At 37.5% G+C, this 12,559-nt stretch overlaps 2 protein-coding genes across 3 annotated transcripts; both read right to left on the bottom strand.

The window, feature by feature from the left end:
• Positions 1–1,005: 1,005 nt before the first annotated feature.
• LOC126367370 (sodium- and chloride-dependent glycine transporter 1-like) lies at positions 1,006–6,979 on the bottom strand. Its single transcript, XM_050010873.1, has 13 exons — positions 6,684–6,979; positions 6,471–6,602; positions 6,232–6,386; positions 6,089–6,156; positions 5,771–5,903; positions 5,502–5,636; positions 5,062–5,165; positions 4,564–4,675; positions 4,135–4,260; positions 3,776–3,904; positions 2,278–2,478; positions 1,803–1,931; positions 1,006–1,125 (listed from the first exon to the last, which is right to left on the bottom strand). The coding sequence occupies exons 1-13, from the start codon at positions 6,805–6,807 to the stop codon at positions 1,006–1,008; spliced, it is 1,668 nt and encodes a 555-aa protein (XP_049866830.1). The 5' UTR covers positions 6,808–6,979.
• Positions 6,980–7,233: 254 nt separating this feature from the next.
• Positions 7,234–12,540, bottom strand: LOC126381994 (uncharacterized). Of its 2 annotated transcripts, none has more exons than XM_050031780.1 (10): positions 12,353–12,540; positions 11,955–12,062; positions 11,258–11,646; positions 10,681–10,894; positions 10,301–10,401; positions 9,710–9,901; positions 9,097–9,277; positions 8,523–8,740; positions 7,880–8,074; positions 7,234–7,370 (listed from the first exon to the last, which is right to left on the bottom strand). In XM_050031780.1, exons 2-10 carry the CDS (start codon positions 12,049–12,051, stop codon positions 7,242–7,244), a joined length of 1,716 nt encoding a protein of 571 aa, XP_049887737.1. In that variant the 5' UTR covers positions 12,052–12,062; positions 12,353–12,540; the 3' UTR covers positions 7,234–7,241. The 2 variants fall into 2 exon arrangements, with proteins under 2 accessions (XP_049887737.1, XP_049887659.1); XM_050031702.1 differs by having other exon boundaries at positions 10,301–10,449.
• Between the last annotated feature and the right edge of the window lie 19 nt (positions 12,541–12,559).

Raw genomic sequence — 12,559 nt, forward strand, 5'->3', positions numbered from 1 at the left:
CCCACCACGGATCATAGAACGGTGATGATTCGGTGACGGTGACGGTCAAGCGATATATACCCTTAGCACTAAATTACACGAGTCCGCATGTCGCCTGTTAACTCATATCGGCCGCAACAAGCCTTTTCTGGCTGGATCGCTACCACGGAATGGAAGAAATTGCTTTACTCGCGAAACATTTGTGTGGTTGAGCGATGTGGAAAGTTTTAAATTACGATCATTGCCTCATTAATATTATCGTTTTGTACATATCGGTCTTACCGGCTGTGCCCCCGCAGCATCTCTGTATAACTTGTGAAACCACATACTTACTTATACTTAATCGATGAGAAGTGTAATTTTGTGGTACGATCTTGTACCCTGTGAAATGGCGAGACAACACAATCAGCAACACGAACAATCACAGACTTCCGAAGATTTAAGAATTACACTTTCTAGGCATGAGAGAGCCAGTAATCGGAGCTGATGATCCAGTACACAGTCATTATCGTCTCGTTTTTCACAGGGTCCGCTTACCTAACCTGAACATTTGACAGGTCCGGATTTTTACAGAAGCGACTACCTGTCTGACCTTAAAACCAGCGCAATACAGAATATCCTAATACAGAGACATTTATGAAATTATACCTTTTTGTTGATGTCATCCTAATTAAAAAACGAAACGAAAGATTATACTTACGCCTGCGCTGATACCTACAGCCTCAAATGGCGATATTTATTAACTACACAAACTGGTCATCATCGCTAATTTAAGAGCCACGCTCTTGTCGGTGTAGCATTCTCTATAAAATATAGGGCAGTGGTTTCCCTCTTGCCTCCGCCCCGCAGTACTCTGTCTGACACGAGTGGGATGGCGCCCAGAGTAGTCTATTACACAAGTAGGTACTACTTAAATAAAAAAGTCAATTCGATTTGCAACATACGTGTTTATTACAGTAAAAAATATAAAAAAAATACATTACTTTAATATTATTTTCTATATTTATTTATAAACATGTAGTATTGTCATGACCTGGTGTAGTGCAGTGGCACGTCTTTGGTGTGCGTGGTCGCCAGCCACTGTTGGCGGATCTCCGGTTCTGATGGACACCACTCGCTATTTGCTTGACTGCACTCCTTGATGCGCTGAAAGTGAGATGTGATGAAAGTTTTTATTACTTAATTTTACTCAGAAAATTATATGATGACATCCGTAAGGTGGCTGGCAACGGTTGGAGGACAGAATCCGAGGACCAAACTCAGTGGCGTGCCATAGACGCCTATGTCCAGCAGTGGACGACGGTAGGCTGTTGATGATTTGAAAATGCTATTTTATTTATATTCTTGGAAACCTGCGAGAACATCGAATAACTACAGACTGGCAAATTCTTTGATAATGATGGATCGGATTGACTACAACTCAAATTGACAGCCGGGATTTAGTGAGTGACGTAAGAACCACACATATTTCACCTTGTGTAGGTATGTTTCGTTTGTTTTATTGCTTTGTCGTACAGCTTGAATTGAAAAGCAAGTAGTTTGTGTCAACTGAGGCAAACCTACAATAAGACACGTCAAAAAAAGGTAACCTATAATCTTTTGAATGGTAAGTAAGTACTCTATAATCCACAAATGGAGGTCGGCCTTCCGTTATTAATCGAATAGTGTTTGGAGCCTTTTGCTCAACTCAAGTCTGTTACCACAGAATTGATTCGTTCTGTTACACCCTGTATACCAGTAGTATACGCTGAGCTGTTATTTAACTTTGCCGTTCATCTACGGGTTGTTACATTATACTATTATAACGTTTTGTATTTCCTTACATCAAGTAGTGGTCCTCTGGCTTGGTAGATCATCTTCCCAGCGTGTATTGGTATACAAACTACAGATATGAGGGCAATGCACCACCCAGCTACACCCGAGGCTTGGCTTAATGTGCATAGTGCTATGACCTGTAACGAATACAAACATACTTACGTAAATAAGACTTTCTTTTTCTCGAAAAAATAATATAACAAATGCGTTCACATGCTTATTATCCCGGTAATATGCGTAAGTTGATTAAGGGATTAAGACTTCTTTACCATGATGAAAGGCTGGCATATCTATGTATGACAGTATTTGGATCGTAATCGTCGTATGACTCTGTCAGGGGCCTTTGGTAGCTCAATAATAACCTTGACACCAGGATTGCTGAGAAGATCAAAAGACACGTCTACTACTTATGAACGCCACATTAAATAAGATACGCACTTTGAGACTGTTAGGTACTTATGTAATGTTTGTACACAATCTTACCGACAGTATGACGGGCAGAACATATCTCCAGAGGCACAGCCAGGCCCTGTTCAGCGGCTGCCCCGTCATGAAGAGTACGTCGGCACTCAGTTTGCGCGGCCCGTACGTGTATACTGCTGCGATGATCTCCAACAGACAGACGCACGGCACCGCTGCTATAGCCACGTGGGAGTCCAGTAGCCCTATCACGTGGAGCCCACCCTGAGGAGATAGGTATTACACATTGCGCCAGCTCTAATTGGCTACTTGACGGATGTAACAATAAAATATGAAATATGTTGGATCAGTTCATCATTTAACAATAATTATCCAATAGTTCTTTTTTATTAAGATCATTTTTAAATATTTTATTTTTATAAAATAAGAATGCGTTTTTTTATCTGTGTACTTACTACAAAACCCGAAACACGGGCGGCCATGATTGAGCTTCGTGTGACGTCACATTTTTCAAAATAAACAAGAACTGACAGGTTTTAAGTAATACTCTTTGACAGTTTCTTTGTTTGTTGAAATGTGACGTCACTGGGCAAAATGTTACTGTTAATCATAAGTTACTAGATCTCTCGTGAGAAGGCTGTTCCCTCAATACGTCATTTGTTTTTTCCAAGTCGGAAAGTTCGTTCCTTACAGAGAGTGATTGAGGTAATTAACCATTATCAAATCTCAACTGTTGGTATGTAAGTAGATAGGAATTCGACAACACAACGGGAAAAAAGTACCAGTAGGTACTTTTTTGGTTTTTCTTTTTTCCGAGGACAAAAACATATTAGGTACAGCTTAGTCATCGCAATAATGTAAAGTAAAATCCCATTTGCGACCTACTGATGAGGTTCAAAGTGCAATATTTAGTGCCTCTGTTTTCAATTGCCTATTTTATCTAGGGTGAATCAGTGTTATCAAAAGCTAGAAACATGTTTGAAAGGAAACTTTAACTGAAAACGAGTCACGCGATCCCAGCTCCAAAGAAAGTTGGTTGTTTTCTACAAATAACATTTTTTTGGTTATTTTACAAGCCGAAATATGAATGTTATGCTTGCAAAATATATTCAAATGTGGAAATATAAGTATGTAGGTTCTTAAAAAAGTGATTGTAGCCTTTATAAAAAAATACATCGCGGTTAAAACAACGTTTTTCAATCATGTTGTTTATTATTTCAGCCTTGAATAACACGAGGAAGTTCTATAAAGAAGATAGGAAGAAACAACATAAATATAAATAAGTAGTTAGGGGGACAGAAGAGGCAAGATGTTTGAACACTTAATAAGACACGACAAATTTATTACAAACATCATAGAAGGAAAGCTACAAGGAAAGAGAGGAAGGGAAAACTAAGAAGAGCTTACGTGGAACAGATCAAAGAGAAGGTGAACGTCGTGTCTTATAAGGAAGTGAAGGAATTGTGGCCTTTGATAGACAAGAATAGAGAATGCTACACCGACAAGAAAGTGGCTCTTAAATTAGTGATGAGGAGTTAGGATAATGGAATTAATTATATACCTCAGTGTTGCAAATTATAGAGAGCCCAAAAAGAGCTAGGCATGTAGCTAGGGTAACAAGACGTTTGCGTACACGCAGCACTGGAAATTCATCTAGCACGCCCGCTATCACTGCTTCTATTGTAACAAACTGAAATATTGAAATTAATAATAAGTAGTGCATTTCAAAATGAGAGCGATTTGTTTCATAAAGAATCGAATTAATTAACTTTTCTTCTTTCTGGATCTTGAAGTATGGCAAAAACATAGAGTGCATTGAATCGTTTGTCATCCCGGACATATCCTATTGATTTGATATAGGTATACTTAGATAAACAATGGGCCATTATAAATATATCACATCATATAAGCACAACTCACCATAGTATCGATGCCAAGGAAGAACAGCATGACGAAGAAGGTGACAGCCCATAGATTGGGTGCAGGCATCATGGTGACGGCGGCAGGGTACGTGACGAAGGCCAAGCCAGGGCCGGCAGTGGCCACCTGGAAAAATAAGTATATATCCTTTCCAGCCGTATTCGACCATGGCGACAAGTTTTCAATCTAGGAGCGCCTGAGATGCGCTCTTATATGGAAAAATAAGTAATTAGCGACTGAAAAACAGCGTCTGTTTCTTCAGAAAAGGACATAATGCTTAGTTCATTTCATGATCCTTCTCTGTGAATTATGTACTTACAGAATGAATATAAATATTTTGTTTAAGTATATGCATATTTTTTATTAGTTGATCCGTATCCGTATGTAAATAAAGAGTCAAAAGTTGACAAAGAATATTCCCTCTCTCACCTCTCCCACCGGCACGCCGGCACGGTCGGCTGCGAACCCCAGTACTGAGAATACCACAAACCCTGCCCAGATGCTCGTCCCGCAGTTGACGAATGGGATTATTATTGACGATCTGAAAAATGAACAATATGAATATAGATAAAATCTAGGAAGTAGGTACTTAGTTGTAGAAGTTTGTATTCCTTCATGATACGTTGAAGTCATGCTGGGGGTTCAGAGATGGTCCCGTTAGCAGCGGTACTCTACCTCACAAATGCAATGCATAAATCTCCAGTAGGCTTCGGTAGGCTACAGTAGGTTCCTCTGAAGCTTACAGCGATTTATTACAAAATTTTTGGATTTTTATTTAATAAATCTGAATAAATTTTTGGTTATTGACATGACCTATAGAATATTTTTATTTTGCATGGAATTTACTACATGGCCGGATAAATCGGGAGCGCTGAAGGCTTTCAACCGGTAAAATAAATAAGATAACATGCCTGAGGGTGCTCAAACCTTAAGTTGTTGTAGTGAAATTTGTTGAAACTGGCCATGCTGACCAAACCTCCCCAACCAGGGCCAAGAGAGAAGAAAATCTGTGTTGCAGCATCTAACCAAACCTGTAGACAAATTATAAAATTGTATAGTATAAAGTCAAATTTATCAGTGTCGCTAACCAAAACGACTCGCACGCACAAAAAAGTACGAAGATTCTTATTCAAGAACATAGGTAATTAAAATTTGGTTTGTCAATATAGCTTTAGGAATTTTCTTTTGGAATTGTAAGCATTACGAAATTTAAATGTACTTACGCCTATTTATCTGTTCAAAAGGACCTGAAAGTAACATAACTTAAGCAGGAACTTCTCATAATATTCTAATTTGGCGGTAGGTCCGACCACAATGGAATATTAAATAAAGTCTCAAAGATAAATAAAGAGCTGCATTATTGTCACCTTCGGTTTCATCAGTTGCCCCCAATCTGGTAGAATATAGTACTTGATTCCTTGCCAAGCGCCAGGGAGAGTCACGCCTCGAACCAAAAGTACGCAGAGCACCACATACGGAAATAAAACGGTGAAATATACGATCTGCAAACAAAATTGTATATTCAGACTTCCGAGAATTCTAAATTCGAAGAAAAATATATTCTCGGTGCGGTGGTTGACAGTGCGGCAGAGTGCCAAAGGAATGTGGTATGATGCTTACTACTTTAACTACTCACCTTTCCGACACTCTTGACACCATTACAAATACATAGGTAAACTATAATCCAGCATATCACATTGCACCAAAATACAGGCCAGACTATTCCACCAATTTCATGTATGCCAGCTGATACGCGCAGTAATCGAATACTGAAAACAAAATGAAATAGGTATGAAAGTACGCAAGATAAAAGGTAAATAAACTACTTAAAAATATTTTCAGGTTACGTTTGAAAATAGAAATAAAAATACGAACCAATTTACATCTACACACGATTAATAAGGCAATAGAAAACAAAATAAGGAAATTAGAGATCAGATATAATTAAACTTACTGAAAGAATTCGTCTTCAGGAGTAGTGATTGAACCATTTGATTGGAAAAAGCTTGAGTTTCCTGTTATCTACAAAAGAACAATACAGGAATAGTGATCGGTGATATAAACATTTATTAAGTTGATTTTATGTTGTATACTTACCTCCGTACACTTTTCGGTATTCCAAGGATTGTCGCATGTTTTCCAGGGTAAAGGCGAGCTGAATGAGTGGTATATGTAAAGTACAGGGTAGGCCATTATTGCAGCAAAGTATATTACACAGACAACATTCAAAACGATTACGGCGTAACCAGCTCCTGTAAATAAGTTAGACAGGGGCATAGGGGAAAATTATATTTTAAATATTTGAAATATTGCTTGCTTAGAAAATAATATGATACCTTTAAATAAAGGATTGATATTGAAGACAGAAATGCATCCTGCGCTAGCGAACTGTCCCAATGTTGTCTCCAGGTAAACGAGAGGAATTCCGCATATAAACATTGTGAGGAAATAGGGGATGAGGAAGGCTCCTGTAATATACAAAAATACGAACATGTTTAAGTAAAATAAATGAAATATTACAGAAACATACTTATATGTTATTAACTCACCCCCTCCATTCCTGTAGCACAAATAGGGAAATCTCCACAGGTTTCCGATACCAACAGCGTAACCAAGGCATGACAGTAGATATTCAACTGGGTTGGCCCAACGTTCGTGCGGTGCTCCCGCCATTTACAACTTATTTAACCGTTTAGGATCCTAACAAGCATCGGACTGACCCTATCAATGATCAGAATTGAGGATGTGACTGTTTATTGCATCTAAACTCTACAAAGGGCTTAAGAGAAAATTTGCTGTGATTCACTGCAAGCCGACCAAATCAGAATTACCAAATATCTAGTATGGCGACGCTCTCTTACGAGTACGTACGAGGAAGTGTTACGCTAAGTGTTTGAATTGGGTTCTAGGGGTTTGCCGAGGCCTTGTGATCGTATCTGATACGAGACAAGTGGACAACTAGTTCCTATGACAATAGAATAATTTGAGGGGATATATTTATTTGCATGTGTTCAAAGACTGGATTCAATGAATACAAATATCTATTCGTCTAATATTACACTTGTAAATTATGTAATTATTTAAACATACACAAACCTTTCAACAAGTTAGCGCAGAGTTTCGATACCAAAACCAAAATGACAGGTGAGGTTTTCGGGAATGGATTGCTTGGCAACTTCTTTAGCATCTTCTTTACCTTTAGTGGGTTTAAGAGGTGTCAGTTGGTATTGTATCACCTGAAAATTTAAGATATTAATTTTATTTCAAGAACTTTTTTTAATTACGAAAGAAATTGAATGCTCCTTCAGAAGTCGTTGCAATAGGGTAGTTTCTAACTAGTCAAGTCAGTTACTTTTTACTAAATGTCAAAACACGATATCACTATGGATTTGTATGTAAAAGCAACCTGTGACATCATAGAAAAATGTGACTAAATGTCGCACTTATTATTACGTTTTACTTTATTAAAATTCATGAATAAGTTAAATAGAAAAAAGAAAAAGTTTCTGTTACCTTTAGATTTGCCTTTATTTAGTAATCAAAATTTCATAATTTATCTTTGACCTAGCAAACTAACCAATTAACCAAGCTTTACTAAGGCTGCTAAAAATCCATAAAAATGAAAAAAGAAAAAAAAAACATCAGATCTAACCTACTATTCGTAGGATCTAACAGCATGATTCTGGTAAATTAAGGTTGCTATATCAAAAGCTGCAAAAAAAAAATTAAAATATATTAAACTAACGGAAAGATCTCCGTCACCCCAATGCATAGCTTCTTTTGTGTTGAGTGAGTCATCCCAGTAGAAGTGCTGCGCCACTTGACTCCAGTCCAGGGTCTGGAGGCTACACTTGATGGTAGCTATTGTAACTTGCTGGTCAGCAGGAGGCTGCTTTATCGCCATAGCACTCTTCTTATCTGGTTTCTTCGTCGGCGTGTTCTATGTATACAACAAGTGGTAAACTGTTAGTACCAGTAGGGCTAACATGCACAACGTGATAAAATGTTGTCATGGACATTTTATCGATTCTAACGATATAATTATGTCGTTTTGTTGCTTAGTGCTAATACGTGACCCCAAATAAGTAATGTCGTATTGTCAAAATACGAACAAAATCATGTGTCACGCATGTGATGGAAAACACAAACTTCTCGCATGTTATCCCTGCTGGACGTAAACTAATATTACGAAAATACATAGCACTACGCACAATATGAACGATGTATTAAGCAAGGCTATATAGTTCCTAAGAAACTAAAACTAAAAGTAGTTAATGCCATATCCGGCAAATCTACAATACGTCACGTTAAAAAGAATAACATAGACTGCTAAAATTTTATATATAATTTCTTTGCTATATAGACATAATAACATTTAATCGTTTTACCAAGGAATAGATGAGTTTGATTGTGATGTTTGATCGGAATGTGTCCCTGAGAGCGGTCAGATCCGGGCAGAATATTCTGATAGTCGGTTCCTGGAAGTTCATTATCTTATTCCACGGCACCTTATTGCTCTCGAATAATGTAAAATGCTCTATTATTCGAGAACTTTTCGCTTCCAATCGAGCAAATATGTCAGTCTCTTCGCTCATTGCTTCACCTTCTATAAAGGATAAACAAAATAAAATACTTCGTCACTCACTTAATTGTTGTTTCCGCTATAATACAAGGCAGTCATTCGGACAAAACAGAGTATTTTAGGGCATTGTTTAAGAGAACTTCATCATCGTAGCATTGATAGGATTGCAATTATAGGTTCTAGATCATGTAAATGTACGTTTGTTTACATGTTCTTCGACGAAATGAAAGAAGTTTGATCCATAGTTTTATTTCATAGGTTCCAATGGAAATCCCTGACACCAGGTTTGATGAGGCCGGTTATTGACCTCACAATCCACACGAGCACAAAATAACAAATATTAATCATAAGGTATTTATTAGTTTAAAAATACGACTCACCAAAAATGCCAGATTTCTCTTTGCTGCTGATCACTGAGCTGGGTATGGATTCATAGAAGTCGTCTTCTGGAGATGGCAGTAACTCCGTGAGGGACTCGTATCGTCGGAACATCAGAAAATTCCTTCGCACCGAGTCGAATAAAGGCAGCTCTAGGCTGACGTGGAAAGTTCCGGTCGCTCCCTACAGGTTTATTTGTAATTAAAGCATCTTACGTAACAATATGTATATTATATTCCCTGAGGTCTTCTACAAGGTCATCGTCTGACTAGAGATTTCTAGAGACAGTGTGATAAATTTTCGTATCATTGACAAAGGTCCACTTTAGGTTGCTAGGTCAGTAGATAAAGTATCTAATGTTTTAAAAAAAATAAGAATATTCAATGATCTTGACCCTGGATGTTCACGCTAATAACATTAACGAAAGCGAATCTTAGATTGCATTTGCACATTACTACAAAATTTCAGGTAAAATGAGTTAAAAGACTGGACCTTATAGAAATACCTTTTTGTCTATTTTGTTTTGTTTTTTTGAAATCTGAAGGGATTCAGTTACATACTTAGATTACCTATGTCGTAGTCAAAAATGTTACTGCAGAGGTCGTTCTTACAAACCTTATCAGGCTTAGGTGGTATAGGAGCAGACATAATTCGTATGACGGTGAAGACGAAGTAGGCAGACCGTAAGTCGTCTGGGTGGGGTTCAAAGTTCTCATCAGCTCGGTCCGTTGGCAAGACTTGGCGGTTGTCAAGCCACCTTAGACGGGGGAGTTTTGTGAGTGTTGTTCGCGCATACGCACAACACACCTGATGGAAAACAAGCAAATAAATAGATCCCATAGAGAGTTAGTAAAGTATTTAAAAATATATTGTCCAGTCCAGAACCTCGAGACTTGTTGTATTTTATTGTATCCATATGACGTAGTGTACTGATAAAGCACATTGTTTCCAAACCTGAAAATCCAAACTCCCTTATTTTTACTCATTAAGTTATACGCCAACTTCATAAACCTTTAAGCAATAGTCTTTTTAGCTTTTATAGAACTGTTTACCATTGTTCAGGCCGTCATGTTATTATGCACAGACGGTCTTTCTGAAAGTTTACTTTACCCCTTTCAGCCTCCATGAGAGCGCTAAGTTTAGCGATATTAATGCCATCTATGAAAAGCACTGTGGACTACTTACTAAACTGATAAAGTAACGTACCGAGCAGGGGTTCCCTGCAAGTTGTAGACCGGTGAGGTTTGGTAAGAGTGCCAGCTGTTCTAATAGCGGCTCCAGATCATAGATGTCGTTGTCAGACAAATCTAGGACAGTTAGGCTCTTAGGTAATATTGAAATATGCAATATTCCTTCTGTAAACAACAGTATCAACATTTTTTAATAAATTATTATTTTTTAAAAATTATCTCACTATGTTGGTGTCAAGTTTTTACTATTGATTGCATATAGCAATAACATCCATCATTGCGACCGTTTCTTTTGCTATGTATTTTTGGATGACTTCCGCATCAACTAGTAGGTAGGTTACAAAAGTGTAGTAAGTATTTGTTTTTAGTGAATCATATTCTGGTAATATTACCTACCAGTGGTCAACATGTTCTTGGCTAGTCCTAAATAAAGTAAATCTTGAGGTAGTTCGCGGACATTTTCCAATGTCGCAATACGATTCGCTTGCATCTCTAGAAGTCTGATTCCCTTGGCTAGCATTTCTCCGTCGACATTTGAAATATAGTTGCCGCACAGATTTAGAGTCACCAGTTTTGGGTACTTCTTTACACCTCTGTCCAAATCTGTCATCTGAAATTAATTATGAGAGTCAGACCTCGCTTTTCTTATGCATTACCTTTCAGTTTATACTTTCTACATACTTCATAACTTATACTTATATAATAACATTTAAAATCATCATCAAGTCATAATAATTGTCATTTTAAATGTTATATAACTACGACTGGTACATTATTATTTTTATATTGACTTTATATTTTAACACGTTTTCCTGAATTTATGTTTGGTTTATCGATTTATAATTTAGTAGGTGCATTTAAACTCCCATCAATATTATAAACTGTTCTTGAAAGTTGCCTACATTAATGAAACCTCCAAAATTAATTGCACGGTTCTTGAAGATACAGTTCTTGAGTAAATAGTAGAGATTACCTGAATATCATTAACCCTTAATACATGTACTGTTTTCAAATGTTTTTTCAACACTTGTCTATTATTGGCTTTGACTGCATCCTTGATCAAGTGCAATAAGTTGTCAGTAATGTTATTGACACTTCGGAAGCACGTCTTCGCTTCTTCCACTCCGCAGTTTTCGTTATCCCATATAGCCATAGGCAGTAAGGTCTCCCAATGTTCTTGTAGAGTGAGCGTCGAGTGTTCGTCAAGAAAACCATGGAGTATGCTGTTCTTTATTTTATTATTTAGAGCGTCGGTGAATTTGAGTGTAGGTATGTCCTCTCTACGGCACAACTCTAGGTGATGACGAATAGCTGTACCCCGGATGTTCCAGTCGACACATTGGTCTAACCGATCCTGGAAACCTGCCATCAAACATTTTAAACTGTTATGCATTATTGTTATGGAAAATGGGAGGATACACAAAAACCTCCATTACCGGGAACTCCGCACTCACACAGCTATCAGTACACGACTGCCTGTTGTTTTAATCCAAATCAAAGAAAGAGGCTTGATAACTCTGAAAGCTTTGTTGGCTATACATATAGGTTGTTTTTAATGGAGTAGCGTGGTTGAGTATACCTACGCCATATTTCTAATTATTTTAAGGCTAGGGCTCTCTTAAAATATGATTTCAGGTTCTGGAAATTAACAGGATAATGTTCAGAATTACCTTCCACCGCATCTTCAGCAAGATAAACCAGGCTTGAGTCACTTATTTGGAGTCGCGCTGCAGGGGCGGCAACTTTGGCAGCAGCTTTTGGTGGCATTCTTATATTTCCTTGGAGAGATTGATTAAATTAGACGTAAGTACTTAAAAAAACTAAAAAAACCTGTATACATTTAAACCACTTGGAGATTGTCTAACAAGAAACATAATATTGTATAACTTCAAAATTTTGCATGAATATGACAGATGAAAGTAAAAACCAAAATAAAAAGTCAATGTTTCAGAAAAAGGAGGTTCCTATGTGTCTACGACAATCTGCTTATAATGTACGGAAATACTATGTATTAAATGTCTGTGCTATAATATTGATTAAAATAAGGTTATGAGATTCGACTTATTACTTATTAGGAGGAGTGGTCATAATTTTCATCAAGATTTTCTTTTTCCATTTTCCGCGCGGCGTCGGTAAAACAGTAAATTCTGTTTAGCTGTGTTCCGCTAGATGCCGCTGTGCGACACATGTTTAGGTCACAGTTTGCTGTGTTCGCGTCACTTATGTCAGACAGATTCGCGTGTGTTCGCGATTGACATGGTCCAAAGTCCGGTAT

Source organism: Pectinophora gossypiella, chromosome 1 (genome assembly GCF_024362695.1).
Source record: "Pectinophora gossypiella chromosome 1, ilPecGoss1.1, whole genome shotgun sequence".
Taxonomy (NCBI): Eukaryota; Metazoa; Arthropoda; class Insecta; order Lepidoptera; family Gelechiidae; genus Pectinophora; species Pectinophora gossypiella.